Source organism: Festucalex cinctus, chromosome 5 (genome assembly GCF_051991245.1).
Source record: "Festucalex cinctus isolate MCC-2025b chromosome 5, RoL_Fcin_1.0, whole genome shotgun sequence".
In the NCBI taxonomy this organism is placed as follows: Eukaryota; Metazoa; Chordata; class Actinopteri; order Syngnathiformes; family Syngnathidae; genus Festucalex; species Festucalex cinctus.
Genome location: NC_135415.1, coordinates 13,467,819 through 13,481,194, shown reverse-complemented (window position 1 = coordinate 13,481,194; position 13,376 = coordinate 13,467,819). Strand labels below are relative to the sequence as shown.

At 43.7% G+C, this 13,376-nt stretch overlaps 2 protein-coding genes across 17 annotated transcripts; both read left to right on the top strand.

The window, feature by feature from the left end:
- The first annotated feature begins 113 nt into the window (after positions 1-113).
- LOC144019001 (actin, cytoplasmic 1-like) lies at positions 114-8,382 on the top strand. Of its 14 annotated transcripts, none has more exons than XM_077521781.1 (10): positions 114-295; positions 2,009-2,133; positions 2,210-2,338; positions 4,617-4,724; positions 5,544-5,628; positions 5,928-6,089; positions 6,150-6,341; positions 6,419-6,435; positions 6,779-6,983; positions 7,734-8,382. In XM_077521781.1, the coding sequence occupies exons 1-10, from the start codon at positions 271-273 to the stop codon at positions 7,889-7,891; spliced, it is 1,206 nt and encodes a 401-aa protein (XP_077377907.1). In that variant the 5' UTR covers positions 114-270; the 3' UTR covers positions 7,892-8,382. The 14 variants fall into 14 exon arrangements, 11 of the variants coding, with proteins under 11 accessions (XP_077377907.1, XP_077377906.1, XP_077377909.1 ...); XM_077521780.1 differs by having other exon boundaries at positions 2,009-2,142; XR_013283566.1 differs by having other exon boundaries at positions 2,009-2,142; positions 5,928-6,341; positions 6,802-6,983; positions 7,734-7,880.
- Positions 8,383-9,010: 628 nt separating this feature from the next.
- On the top strand, positions 9,011-12,626 carry LOC144019039 (RING finger protein 223). Of its 3 annotated transcripts, none has more exons than XM_077521842.1 (3): positions 9,011-9,231; positions 10,875-11,465; positions 11,555-12,626. In XM_077521842.1, exons 2-3 carry the CDS (start codon positions 10,939-10,941, stop codon positions 11,787-11,789), a joined length of 762 nt encoding a protein of 253 aa, XP_077377968.1. In that variant the 5' UTR covers positions 9,011-9,231; positions 10,875-10,938; the 3' UTR covers positions 11,790-12,626. The 3 variants fall into 3 exon arrangements, with proteins under 3 accessions (XP_077377968.1, XP_077377966.1, XP_077377967.1); XM_077521840.1 differs by having other exon boundaries at positions 9,012-9,231; positions 10,788-11,465; XM_077521841.1 differs by lacking the exon at positions 9,011-9,231 and adding an exon at positions 10,191-10,552 and having other exon boundaries at positions 10,788-11,465.
- The last annotated feature ends 750 nt before the right edge of the window (positions 12,627-13,376 follow it).

Below are 13,376 nucleotides of genomic sequence, written 5' to 3'. Positions count from 1 at the left end.
GATGTGCTGTTGTAAAATGTTTTCCAGTCAGTTGCCTCCATTCAACTCTTGCAGAATACCATGACTGAGAATCTCCGCAGACATATTTGTGTGTGTGTTGTATGAATGACGGACCCCACCTGGCAGCCTGTGAGCACCTGGACAATCAGAGACAAGTCAACTTTTATGAACAGCAGCTGTGCCCCACCCCCCAGAATCCCTCACCGTCACCACGCAACTCATCCAAAGTGGTCAAGACAGGCTGCTTCATTGACGCAGTACTGCACCTGAATGCACCTGACACACACCTGCACAGGTAAGATGTGTTGTCCACTATATATATATATATATATATATATATATATATATATATATATATATATATATATATATATATATATCATGTATTAACGCAGATGATCCGTCATTTGACAGCGGATGGTTACGTTAAAGGTAGCACTGGTTGTGTTTGAGCAATAAACATAACTGGGTGCATCAAAGTAAAGCATTTAGTAAATGTTTGCGTATGACTATGAGAATATTTGTTCATGTCAAAATATTGGGGTAATTTCTTTTTTCCATTTTAAGTTATGCAAGTAATTAAGTGATTAGAAAAAGAGGAGGATGTGTGAGGAGTGTGTGTGCAGTGGATACAATTAAAAAGACATCCTGATGACATTAAATGTTGAAAAAAAAAAAAATTCCAGGTGCTCTTTAAATTTGGTGGGAAAAACATTTAAATTTAACATTTAACATTTAATTTAAACAATTAAAAAAAAAGCCTTTTTAATTAAGCAATCGTGATTAATCAAAATTCTAAGATGTGATTGATGATCTGATTTAAAAAAAAGAATCATCATTTGACAGCTCTAATTTAATATATATATATATGACTTTATTTTTTTATTTTTCTATATATTTTACGCAATTAAAGCAAGTAACTTTATACATTAAAATGCCAGAAAAACAACAAGTTGTTTCAGTGCGTCTCCAAAAGTCTTTCTGATGCCAGCATACGAGCATGGCGTGATGCCACTGGATCAGGCTTGACCGGTTTGACAGGCACGAAGAGCAAGCGTGTCGATGTTGACAACACAAAACACAGATAACATCTCTTAAAGTAGAGAGTCGTACTGCATGATTAATAAAAGGTTTGGAAAGACAGTTGCAAACTTAATTTCTTACATAGACATATACAAACTTGATCTTCTACAAACCATTCACACACAGGATTGTGTCTGTCAAATGGGAAAACAGTCGAAAAGTTTTTTGTGAAACTTTATAATACATTTCAAAATACTGGGACGAGTACAGGGGAACCTCGATTTTTGTCTTACCCAGTTTTCGTACAATTCAGTTTCTGATGAGAGAAGGGGTGGGATTTCATAAATACTTTTCCCTGACCATATCGCGGTTCACTTTTGGGGGTCTCCTATCGCGTATTTTACAAGTTCAATAACTACTGCAAAGCAGAACTGGCTTACACACCGACATGTCATTGCTAAGGTAAACAACTAATTTATATATTCTATCACCCCCAAACTGTTATGACCAATTGTTATCCATCCACAGGTGGTCAGGGAGTAATAAAACCTTCAATCACATTATTGAACAAATGGTAGCAAAATAAAAACACAACAAACTCATTCATTTGCTAGCTTGCGACTGCAACTGACACTCGACTAGAAGGACTCAACCTGCACATTGTCTAATAGTTAGCCGGTTAGCACCCAGCCGCTATCCTGACACCAACAACCAACTCTACGCTCTTATTCGCTGACTCTCACATCACTCAACCGACCAGGCCCCTCCTTTTAAAGCCAAATTCACATACACAACAGTGTGGAACGTGACGATGGCAACCCCAAGTGGACAAATTAATAATATTTTGTAGTGGCATTCTGTAAGATAAGATAAGATAAGATAAGATAAGATAAGATAAGATAAGATAAGATAAGATAAGATAAGATAAGATAGTCCATGAAAAAAAATCATGTTGAAAATAAACACTTCAAACCAAATGTTTCAGAAATGGACGACGACATCTCCGCCGTGGTGCTTGACAACGGCTCGGGCATGTGCAAGGCCGGTTTTGCCGGAGACGACGCCCCCCGAGCCTGCTTCCGCTCCTTCGTGGGCTACCCCAAACATCGGGTAGGAGGAGTAAGTCACAAATTGGTCAGCGGGAAGAAGAAGAGGTTGAAGCAGAGTGTTTGTTTGCGTTCTGCAGGGCCTGCTGGTGGGCATGGGCCAGAAGGACTGTTTTGTGGGCGACGAGGCTCAGAGCAAGTGGGGAAGCCTGACCCTGAAGCACCCCATCGAAAACGGCATCGTCACCAACTGGGACGACATGGAGAAGGTGATGATGTAACTTGACAGCGTGTTAATCATGTAAAATGCTTCTGTTCCACAGCTTTGAAACTTGGAAAATAGGCAACTATCTCATCTATGACGGTCCTTGGACCCAAGAAGTTCTGTTCTTTAGATTGGATTTTTGTTTGAATGAGGAACTGTTCCTAAGTTCTGGTTCCCTACAAGGCTGCATAATACTTATCTGTCGGTTGAGCTCTTTGAGCTTTCAGACACCCTCATTGGGCTCATCTCTGACTGGCAAGGTTTCCTGATAAGAACATCAGGTGTCTCAGTTTTTCAAATGCAGCAAGTCACCAGGTGTGCAAGGATCATTCCTCGACTGTTAGTTGAGGCGATTGCCCAATTCAGTCAGTGTGTTAACTAGGGATGGGCGAGTACCGATACCAGGTATCGGTATCGGGCCGATACCAACCTTTTTTCAAGTACTCGAGTACTCGTGACGCAGACGAGTACAAGCAACCGATGGCAGAGGGGGAAGACGTTAAGTGAGTCCTCCTTGCCTGTAACTGGCGCTAGCTTGCAGCAGTTTTTCACCAAAACTTCACTGGTTTGGAAATACTTCAAAATTGTGAATCTTAAACTAAAAGAACATTTTTGTGTTTTATTTTGAGCGTTAAGACTATTGAAGAGTGACTGTGCTGTTTTTTGTTTTTGTTTTGGTCAAAATTAAAGGAAATATATTTGTTTAAAAACACCTTTTAGTGATTTTTTTTATTTGTCAAAATGTACTACTCGTATCGGCAGTTGGTATCGGTATCAGTGAGTACTGAGGGTCTGAGTATTGGTATCCGTATCGGTCTGAAAAAAAAAGTGGTATCGAACATCCCTAGTGTTAACAACAGAGGTCCAACCCTTGTCAAGAGGCGACCAGGACCAAACAAAAAAAAAAGTTCCTCCCCTCTGTGGTTAGCAAAGTCCACCATCCATCCATCCATCTTCTTCCGCTTATCCGAGGTCAGGTCACAGGGGCAGCAGCTTTAGGAGGGAAACCCAGACTTCTCACTGTCCAGCCACTTCAACCAGCTCCTCCGTCGGGATCCCAAGGCGTTCCCAGGCCAGCTGAGAGACATAGTCTGTCCAGCGTGTCCTGGGTCGTCCCTGGGGCCTCCCGCCGGTGGGACATGCCGGGAACACCTCCCCAGGGAGGCGTCCAGGAGGCATCCGAACCAGATGCCCGAGCCACCTGAGCTGGCTCCTCTCAACGCGGAGGAGCAGCGGCTCGACTCTGAGTCCCTCCCGGATGACTGAGCTTCTCACCCTATCTCTAAGGGAGAGCCTGGACACCCTGCAGAGGAAACTCATTTCGGCCGCTTGTATACGGGATCTTGTTCTTTCGGTCACGACCCACAGCTCGTGACCATAGGTGAGGGTTTGAACGTAGATCGACTGGTAAATCGAGAGCTTTGCCTTTTGGCTCGGCTCCTTCTTCACCACGACGGACCGATACAGAGTCCGCATCACTGCAGACGCTGCACCGATCCGCCTATCGATCTCTCGCTCCATCCTACCCTCACTCGTGAACAAGACCCCAAGATACTTGAACTCCTCCACTTGGGGCAGGACCTCATCCCCGACCCGGAGAGGACACGCCACCCTTTTCCGACTGAGGACCATGGTCTCGGTTTTGGAGGGGCTGATCTTCATCCCAACCGCTTCACACTCGGCTGCGAACCGCTCCAGTGAGAGTTGGAGATCACGGCTTGATGAAGCCAACAGCACCACATCATCTGCAAAAAGCAGAGATGCAATGCTGAGGCCACCAAACCGGAACCCTTCGATGCCTCGGCTGCGCCTAGAAATTCTGTCCATAAAAATTAGGAACAGAATCGGTGACAAAGGGCAACCTTGGCGGAGTCCAACCCTCACTGGAAACGAATCCGACTTACTGCCGGCAATGCGGACCAGACTCTGGCAACGGTCGTACAGGGACCGAACAGCACGTATCAAGGGGCCCGGTACCCCGTACTCCCGAAGCACCCCCCACAGGATTCCCCGAGGGACACGGTCGAATGCCTTCTCCAAATCCACAAAACACATGTGGACTGGTTGAGCGAACTCCCACGTACCCTCGAGGATCCTGCCGAGGGTGTAGAGCTGGTCCACTGTTCCACGGCCAGGACGAAAACCACACTGCTCCTCCTGGATCCGAGCAAAGTCCACTTTGTGGGTAAAGTGTGTGTCTGCCCCCCTCTTGGATGGCCCAGGGAGTGTGAATCTTGTCAAGCTTCAGACTCAGTTTTTATTTATAGTTCTCCTGTGTGCAGATCTGGCATTACACCTTCTACAACGAGCTCGGTATCGCCCCTGAGGAACACCCAGTCCTGCTGACTGCGCCGCTCAACCCCAAATGCAACAGGGAGAAGATGACACAGGTTAGTGGTCAGGCCTCCAGGCCAGATCAGTGTACCAAAATGACCCACACAGATGCAAGGAGATTTAGCGTTGAAATATATTTATTGGACTGGGTCCAAATCTCCACGTCGATCATTGAGAAGCTCCAAAAATGCAATATAGGCAATATGTCCTGGCAATTTTTGTTTCTAGCATTTGAAAAATCTTTCTAAGATCGTTTTGACACGTCGCCTCTAATTTTGCCAACACATCATCACTGCCACAATAACGCAGTCATCATTTGCACCTGCCTTTCAGACATGACATTTAATAATTAAAATCCAAAAATGTATTTACACGTTTTTTGTTTTTTTATGCAAGCGCATACAGAAGACTTTGATGCAGCTTCTGAGATGAAGAGGTGGCTTAAAGCAATGGTAATTATTAAAAAATAAATAACGCACAGCAGGTGGCAGCAGAGTATAAGAGATCGGCCAAGGTCATGTTGTAACAAGCTTTTTGTCAGTGTTTTCACCAGGAATGTGAATATTGATGAAACTTAGCTATATTGTAATGCTAATCCTAATTGCTGCAAAATGTAAACATACAAATATACTTTTTTTTCCTGATGAAAGAACATATTCTAATATTTCTTTTGGTAGGTTCCATGTTTTTATAGCAATAGATCACAATTTCCTGTGGGCCTTGCAAAATCAATCAAAATTCAGTGAAACAGCCAGGAGCAAAGGGGGTTGCTTCAGTGAAAATGGCTGCGAGTGAATGAGTTAAAGTCAGCCATCACAACTGGCTTCAGTTTTGACGAACCACATTGCTCGCGCTAAGCCTTTGTGATGCCGCAGGTGATGTTTGAGACCTTCAAAACGCCTGCCTTGTACGTGGCCCTGCAGGCCGTCCTGTCGCTGTACGCCACGAGTCGCACCACAGGTAAGTCATCGTGATGCGTCTTGTTGGCTCAGAGTTTTGGCCACAGAGCTTCTTGTGTGGGTATTGACCCCCAATCCAAATCAGTTACTGTACCCCTGTGTGATAATGTACGCCCAACAGGTTCTTTCACATGGTTTGATACAGTTTGGTAAACGGGAGTATGTCTATGATAATTGGAGAACTAAAACAATTTTGAGGTGTTACTTGGTGTCATTGTTGAAAATAAAATGATAAAACATTAATAGACAGGGAGTCTGCCCCCACTCCTCCCCAGCCCACTTCTTTCCCTCTACCCGCAGGTGTTGTCGTGGGCTCTGGTGACGGCGATACCCACGTGGTGCCCATCTACGAGGGCTACGCTCTCCCTCATGCAATCCTGCAACTGAACCTGGCCGGCAGAGACCTGACCCACGCCCTGATGAAGCTCCTGAACGAGAGAGGCTACAGCTTCACCACCGCTGGTACTGCCAACTTCCTGTCCTCTTTGCACTTTCCTGTTGAGATTGAGATTTCTTGTGCAGTTGACCAGGAGGTTGTGCGGGACATGAAAGAGAAGCTCTGCTACGTGGCGCTGGACTTTGACCAGGAGATGGACGCCGCAGCAAGGTCGCACTCTCTGGACAAAAGCTACGAGCTTCCTGACGGCCAAATTGTCACCATCAGCAATGAGAGGTTCCGATGCCCTGAGGCGCTTTTCAGTCCATCCTTCCTCGGTGAGTACAGATGCCAAATTGAAATCATTGCACTGTAGGCACAGGTTCTAATCTTCTGTTCCTACTTCCTATTCCAGCAAGACCTCCTCTTATGGTTAGTCAACTCAAGGCTATTTGATTTATTAATGCACAACAAAAGTTATCTCAAGGCACGTTATAATTTGACCAGGTCAAGAATCACAGTCCTCAGATGAAACCAATTGAACCCCTCATGGCAATGGAGGCAAGGAAAGGTTTTGGCGGGGTCTTGTCAACTTTCACTGGCGGGGATTAGATTTGGGATCCACATCCACCAACGAGTATTGATAGTTTCTTTAATTGTGAAATGATCGTGGCGGTATTAAGAGTTGGATTAGGTCAGTCCCAGTCGGGTCAGTCCCCACTGAAGACCCAGGTACTAAGTGCATGGCCCTTGACTGTACTTCCTGTTGCTGCAGACCATTTGTCTGTATGTATTCAGGTATGGAGTCGGGCGCTATCCACGAGACAACCTACGACAGCATCATGAAATGCGACATGGACACCCGGAAGCACCTGTACGCCAACATAGTACTGTCGGGTGGCAGCACCATGTTCCCCGGCATGGCCGACAGGATGCAGAAGGAGATCACCGCCCTGGCCCCACCCGCCATGAAGGTCAAGGTAAGACTTACACAAGAGAGAAGCGTTGTGAGACATATTGTAGTCCCTCCAGTGTGTCTTTAGACCAGAGCCTCCAAAGGGCGGTGTCAGCGATAGACGCTCCTTATGGACGACTGGGCAAAGATGAGCTTCTGAGTCCAACTTGAGAGTGTTGCACCCCCAGTGTAGTACCACTTTGTGCTATGCCATGGTTGAAGAGATGCGGCATACTGTAATTAAGAGCAAGAAGGCATATCCCAATGGTTACTTCAAAGTATCCCATCCACCGCCTAATTGTATCACTAGTTGAGTTCAGCAAGCTCCCGTCTGCACTGTAAACCGTGAGGACAGGAAATGGCTTCCTACTTCTGAAGTCAGGCACCATGGCCTTAAGGTTTTCTTGAACTACTGCTTGGACAGTCAGTGCTTCTTTTCTGTTTTAGAATAAGACTTCTTCTTCTTCAGCCTGACAACTCCCTTTACTCATGGTGTCCACCATCTGATTGATTCTACCGCACCAAGAAGACTTAATACCGCCCCGCCTCCCCCAGGATTCTAGAGAGGTTTTACCACAGATGAGATGTGAAGCACTGGCTGATGGTGACAGTCAACAACATCCAAGAATTGTTGTGATCAACTCTTCCTGAGCATCCCGATGTTGTAGTGCCAGATGGACTTATGGACGTTTCCCCAGAGGCATCTGCAGCCTTCAGACCTGAAATTTCTCAAGAATTATCTCCTAACACTATTTCACTATTTATCTTGCTCCAGGTGATCGCTCCTCCAGAAAGGAAATACTCGGTGTGGATCGGCGGTTCCATTCTGGCCTCCCTCGACACCTTCCAGAAGATGTGGATCACCAAGCAGGACTACGACGAGACGGGCCCCTGTGTCGTCCACCGCAAGTGCTTCTAGATACGTCTTGCTGAGTCTTTGACTGTGAGCCTAAAAATTCAGGTTAACGAATATAAACGCTAATGTCAGTTAATGGGTCGAGGTACTGTAAGGAAAGCATCATTCCTTGAAGCACTTTCAATTTTATTGAACTGTACTGGACTAACAGTTTAATTAACCCACAGAAACACACCATGAGAACAAACCGCTCAAGTAAGCCAAAACTAATAACTAACAAGGGGCTCTCACACAGACTAACCTGCTATGTTAGAGATCACTCAATAGGCCACGCCCCCTTAAAGGCACAGATCCAACACTCCAGTTGTTTAGTTACACTTCATAAAACCAATCCATTTCTTGAGCTTCTACATTACAGTGCCATTTTTAGCCAACTACAAGAGATTTATGGCATTTCAGTTGATTTCTTTTGGGAGTGCTGATTACATGCTGATTTGATCAGTACCACTTGTATTTTTTGTTTATGAAGGCTTTTTACAATTTGTGCAATAAACAATTATTGACAGATCATGTGTTCTTCCTGATGTTTTTATCATTTTTATTTTTTTATTTTTTTTTTGTTTATTGAAAAATAAAACCCAGATATGGTTGATTGTGTTGAGTTGATGTATATATATTGTTGGATGTTAAATAAATCTTTATAAAAAAATAAAAAAATAAAAATCACATAGAATAAAAATGTTATATTTTTTGCTATTCATACTGTAAATATAAACAAACAGTATGCATTTATACTAATAATATCAACATCCACTGAGCTGAGACGTAGTTGGACATTAATTTTCCCTTCAATGCATTTGGGATTAAACAATCATACATATTTGCGCTCACAAATTCAAATGCCATTCAAATGTAGATGTTCAACTGTCAATTCACAAAAAAAAAATGTCCTTTTTTTGCTGAATAGTACAACTTTATTTAGACAATTGACATGGACTCAACACTTGAACATTTTCATTTTTTACATCAAGATTAAGATTTTTTTCTTTTCTCTTCATTTGGCATTTTTTCAAGTTATAACATTAGACATGGAAGAAGAAAAAAAAGCAAAGAAGGTGAAAAAAACGTCTTCTTGTAATCAAGTTGACTTGACTCAGCTGCGCATCTGCAGCAAGAAAGCAGCTGAGCTGAAATGTGGTTGCCTCCTTTTGTACATTTAAACAAGAGGCCTCAATGAAGCACACATGGCTCGCACCAAACGATCATCCACAGTCGTACAACCACGGGATTCCTCACATCTGTGAAGGGATGTTTCAAAGCGTTTTAGTTTTCATGTTGTCTAATTAGCCTGATAGAATCTCGTGTGAATTTGGCATGGGTGAATTCCACTAAAGGAACCGTGGACATCTTTGAAAAGGTACATTTATTTTTTTAGAATTGGTTGTGCCTGTCTTGATGATGTGAAATCAATTAATTGATTTTTGATGATGGATTATGCTGATACCAAAAGTCAGATTTAGGGCTTATTTTATTTATGCCTTTTATCAGCATGTTCTTTTTTTGTTTTTTTGTTTTTTTTGGGGGGTGGGGGGAGGGGCGGATAAAAAATTAAAAAAAAGCCTTATTTTGCCAAATTTTAAAATGGTAGAAATATTCAATTATTTAAAATGCAAAAAACAACTTTTACAGAGGATCTCAAACCAAAATAAATGTCTAACTCAAAAGTACTACTATAATCACCATCATTAAAATACTTCAGCATGAGGCCAAAGTGTTTATCAAAAAAATATTAGTTTTATTCCTCAAAACTATATTTAATATTGTAAACCATTGTACCATTCATTATATACAGTGTGAACACTTAAGTGATTCTTTTGCATGCCACTAGAGGGAGCCCTTTAACCACTGCCTTAATACAGTAGATATGTTTTCCAATGTGTATCTATACAAAGTGTTTTATTCTTTTTTTTTTTTTTTTAATTTTGAGTTGGACTGAACTTTCACACATGTAAACTACTTCTTTTCAAAGGGGGTGGGGAAACCTGCTTGAATTCTTTCGATTTGTATTTATTTGTTATAAATATACGGTTGTACATTTGCATCAGTAGAACCCTAAAGCACAATGATGTTCAATCGCTGTTATGTTTTTAAAAATTCAAGATCAAAATGGCATAAGCGCATCAGCTGTGTACATCAAAGCCTGCGCCACATCGATGCTTACGACACCACAAAAAGACGTTTTGTCATAAGAGCAAACCTCTGTATTGGGTCATGATTATGATTTTTATTTTTTTTAATTTCCCCAAAGATTTTGATATGATCTTTGTGTTTATCGCAGTGATGTCTGCGATAAAACAATGAGCTAACTTATTCATCTGCAAGTCGGTCTGACTGTTACAGCGATCGATTTGAACACAACGAGCATCCTCGAACATATGAGTTTTTTTTATTTTCACTTATTGTCTCAAAACAATCCAGATTTAAAAAAATAAATAAGACTTTCAATATTGCCTTGAGCAGACACAGAACGAGAGGTGGAGTCTTGCAACACTTCCCAGACATTTTGAACATTAGAGCGACAACAATTCCCCCCCCCCCCCCCCCCTTTTTTTTCAATTCTTTTAAATTGGTGAATTCATAACAATAACAGATGAAGTGGTGACAAAATGTTAGTAATGTGTTTGTGGAAAAATGTGAAATGGACCATATTTGGATGTTTTTGCCACCTGACAGCAATGGTGAGTATGATGCTGTTGCTATTTATAGTAATGGATAACACCTTTCCGCTTTGAGAGTAAATGAAAAGTAGTCATAAATTGGAATGATAGGTGATGTTTGACTGTTTTTTGTTTTTGTTTTTTCTCATTTACAGTAGGGATGTAACAATAAGGGTTAAATTTTTATTTTTTAATTTCTTTTTCATTACGTTTATCATGGGGGGGGGTCAATTATTCCAATCTTTGTTCTTCACAGGCTCGTCAGATCTCAATGGGGATGTCGGGGTCGTGTCACTTGTATTGTGTAAAGGACAAGCAGCTCACAAGGCCAATTTATTTCTAGGGGTCAAAGGTGAAGCCCCTCCCAAACGTAACAAGTGAAGCGTTTCCACTTAATTTTTCCCACCATGAATCCTTGCTTAAACTCTCCCGGCCCTGAAGCGCCGCCAAGCCCCCCGCCTTTCCCGGTCCCGACGGTCGGTGACGGCGCCCCCGCCACTCTTCAGCTCCGCCCTATTTCCGACTCCACCCCAACCTCGCCAGCTCCGCTCCCTCTGCCGTTGTACCAGGTGTGCGTGGCCATCCCGTCGCCCGGCCTTCGCCCCTCCCCGCCGCCGGTGGCGCTCCCCGTTGACGGTGCCCCGGACCTGGAGTGCTGGGTGTGCTACAGCCACTTCAACAACGTCTTCCGCTGCCCCAAGATGCTGGAGTGCAAGCACACGTTCTGCCTGGAGTGTCTGGCCCGCATCAACGTCAAGTCGGCGCAGCCCGCCGCCATCCGCTGCCCGCTGTGCCGCCACACCACGCCGCTGCCCGCCCATGGCCTGGCGCAGCTTGCCACCGACGCAGACGTGCTGGCGTCTCTGCCGCCCGCCATGCAACGCGTCTACAGCGTTCGTTTCCAGCGCAGCAAGGGCAAGCTGCAGATCAGGAGGTGGGTGGGGCTTGAAAAAAAAAAAAATACTCTGATTTTAATTGCCATTTTATTTGTATTTTTTTTTTTTTTGGGTGTCTTTCTTCAAGGTTAACGGAAGGTCAACGGCTGTGTACCATAAGGTCGCTTGATGTTGGCCTACCTAGCCCTGACTTCCGGGCCGTTGGCCGATCGGGTGGCGTGGGCGGGGCTTTGTCCAGGCTGACGGACCGGCCGCTTGCTCGGGCTTCGATCTACGCGCTGGTGCTCATCATATTCATCTTGCTCACCGCGGGCCTCATCATCTTCCTCATCACGTACCACCCTGACCTCCCTCAAGGCTAGCGGTCCGTCTCCATAGCAACCGGGATGCGACGGTACGGTTTCCATGGCAATTTGAGATGCAGAGTCGCTCGTCTGTGGCGGTTAGGTTGGCGGCTTGTCTCCATGGCAACCAGGATGCTAAGGAACTAATCTCCATGGCGACAAAGATGCTGCAGCAGCAGTGTCGTCAAGGTAACTTGTTTCCATGGTGATCAAGATGCTGAGGATATCTCCAGGTCGTGCTGAGTAACTTTCTTCATGGCACCCAAGGGGTTTAACCATTGTCTCTCGAGGCAACAAGATGCTGAGTAATTGGTGTTGCCATGGTAACCAGGCGGCCAACCAATTCTCTGGTAACTAGGATGCTACATGACTTGTTTCTATGGCGACAGCGGATGCTCTCACCACAATCTCCGTAGCAACTAATATGCTGCTTCCAATGACAACCAAGATGTAGACTCATTCTACTGTTTCCATGGCGACAGGATGCGGAGCAACTTGTTTCTATGGCTACCACAATTCCCATGAGGATCAAAATGCTGAGTGGCTTTCGCCAATGTGACCAAGATGCTTAATCATGGTATCCATGGCAACGAAGGTGCTGCTCAAGCTACACCTATAAAGGCAATGGTGGATGACATCATTAGAAGCAGCAAGATGATGGGCAGCCAATAGTGCCTTAATTCCTGCGTGGGCATTTGAAGATGTCTGAAATTGGTTTAAAGTATTGTCTGTGTGATGTCATGTTTTACTTTTATTGTGTAATAGGAAAATAATCTTTAAATATTTAAAACTTTTACAAATGTGCACTTTTTTTTCCCCACCCTGTTTAAACTTGAATAAATGTTTTTGAATGAATCTTTGCTTCTTTCTTTTCCCTCTATGAATTAAGAAATCCAATGTGCAGCAGGTGGTGCTATTGTATTGTACATAATTTAAGCCACTTAATTTAAGTCTAGAAGTTGCCCACACTGCGTTTCAAATTTTTTTGTTCATTTAGTGTGTGTGTGGGGGGGGGGATTGTCAAATTTTACTAAATTGGGCCCAAAATGTCATATCTTTTGTCCTTGATCTTATGTTAGATGGTGTATAATTTTGTGCTCACTTTTGGTGTCATTTAATAAAAAAAAAAAAAAAAAAAAAAAAAACTTAATGTGCCTTGCAAGGCTCAAAGATTGGCAATCACTGGTTTAAGTTACTTGGGCCAACCCACCTCATTCTGAAGGCACAAGCAAGATTATATTGAAAACACAAAGTAGTTGAAATATCATTGGGCAAAAATCCAACATATACATGAAATATAAGTACAGTGGGAAAAAAGGATAGCTCAGTTTTCCATCCACTCCGCAAAGCATGATGGGAGACAGACATGTGTAATTGTGTGTGTCTGGACTGTCATGACTTGTGATGTCAGCCAGGGATCACTCCCCGGGGTCATACCTCACCCTGATGTCGATCATGGCAGGTTACCTGCTGAGTGATGAATGGTTGCCATGGAGACGGCATGTTTAGCGCAACCACATGCACACCTATTAACATGCACCCTGCGCATCAGTTGTTTGTCTGGGGATTGCACTTACGCAGTGTGTAATATATTTTTTAAACACG

Excerpts from the sequence above, each read along its gene's own strand:
- LOC144019001 (XM_077521777.1), top strand. The coding sequence starts at position 271 with ATGCACCTGACACACACCTGCACAG. Across the intron at positions 5,629-5,927 it reads CGCCACGAGTCGCACCACAG|GTGTTGTCGTGGGCTCTGGT; the intron begins GTAAGTCATCGT and ends CTCTACCCGCAG. Across the intron at positions 6,984-7,733 it reads CACCCGCCATGAAGGTCAAG|GTGATCGCTCCTCCAGAAAG; the intron begins GTAAGACTTACA and ends ATCTTGCTCCAG.
- LOC144019039 (XM_077521842.1), top strand. The coding sequence starts at position 10,939 with ATGAATCCTTGCTTAAACTCTCCCGGCCCTGAAGCGCCGCCAAGCCCC. Across the intron at positions 11,466-11,554 it reads GGCAAGCTGCAGATCAGGAG|GTTAACGGAAGGTCAACGGC; the intron begins GTGGGTGGGGCT and ends TCTTTCTTCAAG.